The sequence below is a fragment of the Bacillus rossius genome (assembly GCF_032445375.1).
Source record: "Bacillus rossius redtenbacheri isolate Brsri chromosome 9 unlocalized genomic scaffold, Brsri_v3 Brsri_v3_scf9_2, whole genome shotgun sequence".
Classification (NCBI taxonomy): Eukaryota; Metazoa; Arthropoda; class Insecta; order Phasmatodea; family Bacillidae; genus Bacillus; species Bacillus rossius.
Genome location: NW_026962013.1, coordinates 1,504,533 through 1,513,410, shown reverse-complemented (window position 1 = coordinate 1,513,410; position 8,878 = coordinate 1,504,533). Strand labels below are relative to the sequence as shown.

The 8,878-nt window shown below is 35.9% G+C and overlaps 1 protein-coding gene across 1 annotated transcript in view; it reads right to left on the bottom strand.

Annotated features, from left to right (window-relative positions):
• Window positions 1-317: 317 nt before the first annotated feature.
• Window positions 318-8,878, bottom strand: part of LOC134543219 (uncharacterized) — a 27,661-nt gene continuing 19,100 nt past the window's right edge. The window contains exons 12-13 of the mRNA XM_063388122.1: window positions 8,622-8,845; window positions 318-7,363 (exon numbers count right to left, since the gene is read on the bottom strand). Of these exons, the coding sequence (XP_063244192.1) occupies window positions 7,269-7,363; window positions 8,622-8,845 (319 nt within the window). The 3' untranslated portion in view covers window positions 318-7,268. The remainder of the gene's footprint in view (window positions 7,364-8,621; window positions 8,846-8,878) is intronic.

Below are 8,878 nucleotides of genomic sequence, written 5' to 3'. Positions count from 1 at the left end.
TTTTAAACAGAGTACACAAATTCCATAGTTCCAATAACTTCAGTGTACTCAATCTTCACTGCTCTAACACAACTCACAACAGTGTCTATCATAGCTCATCAGCAATAGTGAAGCGAAACAGACGTTACCTACAGAAGCTACCTACCAGTGGAATGTCAGAACTCGCAGATAATAGCCGTACAGCAACTGTACATTCAGTCGTATTAAATTCTTTTTAAGAGTGCATAAAAAATGCATTTGGGGTGTAAAATACAATGTCAGATTACAAGTTGCCAATGTAAAATGATATTCCATCCATTAAGAAAAACTTCGCAAAACACATTACAGTAGTTTTTAATTTCATGGCACAAAAGACATTCCAAATACATACATATCAATATAAACATAACAAAAACAACTATAGCAACATTTCCAGATAGAGCATTTACACTTCTAACACAATCACAATTTAGTTACAATTTTTTTTAACACGGATAGAATTCGTAAATGCCCTCATTTTTGACTCAAGAGTACAACAAACTCAACACCTAAAAATTAACTTAGTAAAAATGTAATGTTTTCTGAATCTCACTAACAATTTCCCTGAGTTGATATTATTTCCATTATAGTCACATTGTATTTATAATGTTTGGCCACATTTACAAATCACTCACAATAGAGAACATGACATTAGCACTAAATTGTACACAACAACACATTGATCCCTACTCTTTCAAGCTTGAAAATATGTAATAAAAATGTTTTACTCCATAATTATTTAGGATAGTTTTTGTTTGACATAACACAGCAAAATATAAAATCTCCCCAAATTTACATGATACAGAAATGCTGGCTTTCCATTTTTTTTTAACTAACGGTACCAGAAAAGAAAATTTCCTTATTATTTTGCACCTGACAATAGTATCCTTGCAAAACTCATTATTTAATAAACTGTCAAGAGTACTTCAATCCACGAGGGATTACTATCTCTTAGCTGCAGAGCCTAAATATACCCTAAACTGGCAACAGTTTTGATAAACAATTAGCAGTTATCTACACACACTCCCAGAGACAGATTTTGGGGAAAATTAACTACTCACTTTTCATTACAAAAAATTCATACAAAAAAAAAATTCACTGAACATTTAGTACATTTCCAGACGTATCTATGGTTACCCTGACCCATTCTAAAAACCGTAACCTTATCCACGTTTTTAGGTCTGTGGTCATCCTGTAACGTAACAGCTGGAAGAAAAGTTACCTACCTTACTTAACTGAGGGGCCACAGGTACCACAATCGTCACTCAACAGCACGTAGCTTTAAAAATTTATGAATTACTCTATGCCACAGAATACAGTACAGAACACATACTATTTAAAATTACATACTTTAAAAATGTATAATTGAAACATGATAGAGATCTATTCACAGATAACTTCGCAACAAACTACATACAGTAGTCACTGTTCCACCTGTGTGTCTGGACTTTAGTTTCCGCAACAGATCATGTTGATCTCACAGTACTCCCAGTTTCACATGAAAAGGAGCTGCAACCAATGACATTCTTAATACAAATACACCCAACATGGCACCACGAATTTGAGACAAAACCTGCTCTCCTTGCTGAAACACACCACCACGCAAGCAGTCTCAGAAGCAGGGAGGAGAAAGGGTAATAATATAAATATACCCCCCTCAAAAGTTGTGAAAAAACATTGGGAAAATATCAGGGAAGACGAGAGTGTTACTGTTTGAGAAGTAAATTCACCTACCGCTACTACTGTAGGCCCATACGTCAATATGTATGTGTTTTTAAACACATGCATTAAAATTTATTTTTAGAATTTTTACCACCCCCCAAATTGAGAAATATTTTCTGTATCCACCACTGCAAGCAATTAATTATTTTCAATGAAATGGTAGATAATTTTTCCTCCGAAACGACAACGTGCAGTAAAGACTGAACAGATCATGTTCTGAAAGAGTGCTCCCAGGTGAAGCCAACACAATGTTTCAAGTGGGAAGTGAGCCAGAGAGGAGCTCGCATCTCACAATAAAAATCGCAAAAAAACAAAAACCACTTCGGCATGGCTAAGTGAAGAATATTACTGCATAAGAAATTTTCAAAGAAATATTTCTGTAGATTAAGTTTCAAAAAATTTTAACATTGGAAAAATGCTCAACACACAATCATACAATGACCTTTTTCATAATATTCCTTATGCAGTAACGTTCACCTCCCTGAAATGCAAAATTAGAGTTTGTTTGGAAACTATAGTGACAGAGGAGGATGAATAACACACAAAATAATTTAACTTCTAAAAAACCCTTTACCACATCTGACCCATCTCCCCAGACACAATCCTGAAACAGTACAAACCTGAGTTGTTACGCACCACCAAATAAACTACAGTCAGCTGTTAGATGCACAGCTCACAGTAAAGAAAACATTGCTAACGCTAATATGTGATGTATTTTACCACTAGCTGCACACATAGGAGCAGCCTGTGTGAGTTGTATATGACTATCAGGGCCACATTATGTCATAAAATGATTGGGTCTCTTGTTTACCAGCCGTCTTAACTGTGCAGTGTTGTGCCAAGGCCAGAACAAGCTACTCCATAAACAGGGGCCACAAGAAGAACAACCAAGGACCCGGGGGAAAAATACTTTTGTCCCTATCATTCAGTGTACAACTCTTCAAATCCGACAGTTAAAAAAAAAAAACCTTAAAGACTGTTGAAATTACGTACCATAGCCATTAACAGTAAACACGAACTGTATGGAATAACTTGTAAGCTTTCCTACGAATCATAACAAAATATTTGTAATTTTCATCACAGTAGAGTAAACCTGAGCATTCAAAAAATAATCTTGAAACTCAACCTCCACTGCCCCTAACCTTGACGGCCATGTCTATTGGCGTTGCATCACTCACACAGCATTAAACAAGAAACTGAACACTTAATGCCTATCACACACAAGCAACAAAGAGATTCAGATCCCAAAACCAGAAATATCTCAATACATACAATCAATACTCTACCGGTATCAAATTGTTTTGTATCAGCTCAAAATATGAAATAGTACTTAAAAAAAAAAAAAAAATCAAAAAGATGAATGGGAAATGCAGTTAGTTCTTAACCCAAGTGTTAAAATATTTGACTAGACTCTAAGCTGTTTTGAGTTCTCTCGAAATAAATGAAGCTCCACAGCCGACTTGCTTCGTCCTCTTTGCCTTCCACCCAACATGCTTCACAGCTCCATGTGAATGAAACTTTCTCACAAGCATGGCTAAGTCTGCACTGCAGATTTACTTTTTTCCAAAAATTTATTAATACATAATAGTAAAGATAATTTTCTAATAGGATTTTATGTGAGGTAAGAAAAAACCAATAGGATTTAGATTTAAGAAAACATTGGAATAGTTATTTTATTTTCTTGCCTCAAAAAAACATTGTTACCGTTTGGTTACTCAAGAACACTATTTACATATTCATAATAAACAGTATATACGGTACTTAATTTTGTGTACCATCAATACATACTTCTTTCGATAGGTGTAGAGTATTGAGTTAGGTACTGAGAAAAAAAAAAACTAGTTATCATCCCATCTGTAAAGTTATTATTTCCTGAGTTACAATAAGACAAGTGTCTTTGTAATGTGCTAGCACAACCATGATTACAAATTGCAATAAACCATTAGTCACTCTTTGGCTAACTTGTACCTCCACCACACAAACATCTTGATGCAGTGCATCTCTACATGAACATAATCCTTGATCAAGTGTATCTTTGACCAGTTTGAACCATCTGTCGTGGGTACCGACCGCATGGCTTTCATTGGATGTGAATACCAGCTCGGGCAAACATTTTACTCTATTAGAGGGGTACTGCTTGGATTAAGCCTGCCAGAAAACTACCTACAGACGAATGGGCACTTGGTGGAGATTTGAATATTTATTTTACTTCAAAAAATACCACTTAAAAAAAATCCTAACAGTAATTTAAACAAATACCTAATGAACTTAAAGCAGTTTGCAGGTTTTCGCGGTCTATGTATTATAAACTAACATTACTTTCAAGGTTGAGGAGTCGGAGTGGTGTTGTACTGACGTTTCACTCTGTGTTGCAGCAGGCATCTTCAGGATTGATAAATCTACTGGGAGCTATAAGGTGGTAAGGCTCTACATACACTGCCAGGGGGTCATCGTACGAGAGAGGCCTCTTCTTATTGGCTCATATGTCAGCCAATCAAGGGATGGCTTTCCTACCACTGACTGTATCGGCCAAACATGTTTGGCCTCTTCACATTTTCTCCTCCTGCTAGTTACTGGTGTTAGCTCGTAGTGGAGTGATCGGAGACACCCACCAAAGTGGATAGAAGGAAAAGACAGGAAGCATATAAAAAACCAGATATATAATACCAACAACAGAACCATAGACCTGCCATAGCAGGACAGTATTTTATCAGTTTTCAAGTTTTCAAGTTTTAACAGTAGTCAAATGTTCAAGAGAATATTTAATATATATCCAAGTGTTCAACTCTTTGATTCCACCTTATATGCATTTCGCTTCCAGCCATTGCACAGTCGGCCACCGAAAAACCATAACCAACCTAAATGATCTGTCACACTTCATTTGTTAATACATATCAAATACAATTGGGAATCAGACATCCCGAGGCTGCACTTTACACTTAGTATTAAAGCCTGTAAAGTGGGCATTGTCTTTAATATTCACACAATCATACCATATTCCAATTTCTAGACTGGAAAAGAAAGAAAAAGGGGGGAGGGGGGAGGGTGTTGAACTAGATTCCTCCACCTGAATGGGGACTGTTGAACAGTAAAAATAAATAAGAAAAATTAATATAAATTAAAAAATCATAAAAAAAGTCTTTCTCTTTGTATAAATGGCAAGCTATTACAGCCCTGTGCAAGTATCAAATTCAAAACAAAAATAAAATATTCTCAAATACTAACATCAGATTTGAAATAGCAAGATTATGGGAATTTTTAAAATTTTTTATACTAGTGTTAAATTTTAAAATATTAAACAAAAACATGTGCATGCTTTTATACAACACCAATAAATATTTCTTACATATTTATGAATACAAAATCAAAACTATAAAAAAAATTTGCTTTTAAATTTTTTGGGGAAATTTTTTTATTGACAGCATGATAGCCGACTGCTTATTGTTTGTATTCAGCATATGGAAAATATTTCTGATCGCAGATTGCGCCATCTTATGAACTTGAACCATTCTGCTGTTCACTGTTTTACGTTCAAATAAAGTGTGGCTTAAATCAGCACCATTAATATTAGTGAAACTATTTATGTACACATTTATATATCTCTAAATAGTATAAAATAAAGTCACCATCCATGTGTATGATTACTTACTACGTACTTCTAAGCATCACAATGGATTTTGATGGTTTTCATTTTCATTTAGACAATTTCTTCCGGAATGTTTATGCGGAATAAAACATTTATCTTATATTTAAAAATTTGTGCTGTATTTACCTGCATATGGGTCACATATTTTTATTGTAAAAAAATGTACAGCTATTCATATGCAAATTTTTGGGATAAAAAATAATATTGTACTGTGTGGTTGAGAATGTGCGTAAATAACTAACTTATGTTGGTTTTTAATACATATCATATAATTCCATGAGCAAGTAGAAATTTTTGATCCAAATATCTGGGCAGCCGCATGAAGTTCCGTGAAACAGCTAAGTAACTGTACGTCCGCCGCCCGACTGGTCACGGAGCCGGCAAGTGAAGCGTCTGCTGTGGTGCGAGCAAGCGGAGAGAGGGGAATATAAAAATAAACCGGCCAGGGAGGGGGCAAGTGTGTGTGTGCATGCGCGTGAGGCCATATGGCAGTGCTGACGGTCAATGCTGCAGGAATAGATTTGATAGTCGAGTGCTTTTCGTGTGGTCAGCAATACGCAGCCCTTCCACGTGTGAATTCTAAACAAAAATCCATTTGTGTTGTCTCATGGGGAAAAAAAATAAGGTTAAGATATGATTGCATCGAAATTTCCTTAGTTATGGGCAGTGCGTGTTAGTATGTATATAATCTTTGAACACACCGGACACGAAGAGAACTTGATACTTGTGACTCTTAAGTACTTATTAAAAACTAAATGACGCCACATTAGCAGATCGCATCCGTGCAAATCCGGGGCAATTCGCTAGTGGTTACATACAATACAATCTCAATGTCCATAGCTTCACCAGTATTATGCAAAAGCTTCTCTACACATTAAATATAATCAAGGATTCTTTATTCAACCAATAAATTGTTCATTTTGGTGTTTGACATTTTGAATATTTGCACAGGCCTGCAACTAACACAAATGTAGACAGTTCAAACTTAAAACAAATTACAGTAACAAGAAAATCATTTCATTAAACTGAGTGCTCTTACTCAGCAGGTAGTCTACCATTAAAACTAATTTTTCTTCAAGGTGAAAACAGTACGGATTTAGAGATGGACGAGTCTACAAAGTTTTGAGCAGATCCGAGCTAGTTCAGTATTTATACCTTTGAGTTGAGTCCAGGCTTGATAATTTTTTTAGTTGAGGCAAGCTCCAAAAGTTGCAGAAGGTTTTATCAAGGTGACGAGTATTTGAATGGATTATAATATATGTAATACTAAGAGTGTAAATATAAAATATATACTGATTATATTTTAGCAAATACTGAATAAAAGTAGTTCATCACTGGTACTAAGTTGGATAATTTAATACAATAATTGTTTATAGGATCAAAGATAAAAACAATTTTTTGCCTTATTTATGAATATATTAAATAATTAAATATATTCATAAATGTACCTGCACAAGATTGGCTTCTGGAAAACATTAATAATAGTAACTTAATAGAATTCTAGGTAAGGTCAGCTACATTAATTCATGTTACATTATATTTATGCATTAATTATGTTTTAAATACATAAATTAATGTAGCCAACCTAATCTAACAAACCTAAGACTGTTTTCAGCTTTCTTACTTCCCAGGATTTGTAGTGTTTTCACTGCTTGTATTTAAATACCTAATCAAGTCGAAGGTTGAAGCTACTCTATGACTTGGCTCGAGTTTCATTGAGTCTCGGCTTATCTACGGCAAGTCTGACACTGCCGACTGGTGGTTCTCCAGCGACACCCAGTCGCGCCATGCCTGAGCCGTCATGTTCCGCCAGCAGGAATGAGATCATGTAATTTACTGAGTTGAGACTGTCAGCCCCGCAACGTGGCGGGGGTGGAAGACTTCACATGTTGACGGTGTTGAGGTCGGCAACCGGAGCTCGAAGGAGAGCTTCTCGTCCGACGGAGGGATGAACTTCCCCATGCTCTTGAACTCGCTCTGCAACAGTCAACACTTGGCACTTCGTACTCAAGTACACACTTATGTTGATAAAAAATGCAAAAGACTAAAGAAATTAGGTAGTACCAAGAGAGAGCCTACGTGCTCATCGAAATAACTTTTTTTTTTGGCATTCATCAGTTTTGAATGTTAATTTACAAATTTGAAGGACCAACAATATATTATAATTAAAATTACATAGTACTGTTTTTTATAGGATAATCGTCGCACATTTCATGCTACAATCAAATTTGAAAAAGTAGGGCTGTGATTGTTATGCGAGTAATGCATTTTCGTTTGAGGATGTTTTTCATAAAACAAAACATTGCTGCATTCAACGTACGTTTAATTAAAAAGGAGAGTATAAAAAAGCATGCCAAAGAATTAAAATTAATTAGTCATGCAACAAAAACATATTTTTGATAAATTTTAAATAGAAAAACTAAAAAAGTGAGCCGGATCTAACAAAATGTTTCCTTAAGTATCGCCGTATTACAAACTAACACTGAAAAGAGTGTGAGGACATCAAATGTAGTTTTGACTTGGCACAAGGCAGAGGGGCGTGTGTTTACATGCAATTGGCGAGCTATCAACAAACAATGAAAGCAACCTAAAAATATTAGTTAAAAAAAAGTTCTTTACAAACTAAAAACTGAGAATGTTTCATTTATAGCTAGACTAAACACAATTATGCTTTTGCAGATATAAGTTTTCAAGAAGTTAATGCAAATAAATACGTAAGTACTTTCTGTACAACAGAAATTATGACTTTCTGCTGCAAAGTCCTTGTGTACCTGCTTCTAGAATTACATCTAAAAGACTTTTCAGAACCTGCGGAATTTTTTATGGTACTAAAACACATTAATTGAAAAAGTAATATGATTTTAATAAATTTCTAGGAATTCCTGCAATCAGAGCTAGTTTAGTTAAATGTTTTCTAATATTAGCAGATGTATGGCTATGTAAATTGTGTTGGAACTGTCAACTGTAAAAACAGTTCAATGACAGCGGACTTCAGGCAAGCGCTCGCTTGTTTTCGTATTTACGTAATTTGCCGGTTTAGAAAAAAAAAATCCCATTCAGTTCATCCTTAGGTTATCTTTATTTTTAATCACCTTTTGCTTACTAAAACTAAAATAAAACACTCGTGCATTGCATGCTTTTTCCAAGAACGAGTCTTTCGAGTAATGTAGTTGATTTCTGAAAACGCCTCGACCGATTTGCATCGGGTCGGAAGCGGCTGCAGGCGGGAACTCACGGCCAGCTTGGACATGGTGTCCTCCAGCTTGCGCAGGATGGCCGTAGTTGGGCTCGTTCTCCTCCGCCTTGCTCTGCAGGAACGTGATCTCCTGCTCCTCCTGCTTCTTGTCCTTCAGGCTCCTGATGGACGAGCTGCCGTACATGCGCAGGATGGAGCCCCAGCTCTTGATGTGCGGGTGCAGCTTCTGTCCCGTCCACGCACACACACAACGTCTACACGTTCTAGCAATTACACACCTCTAAACAACTACCTCT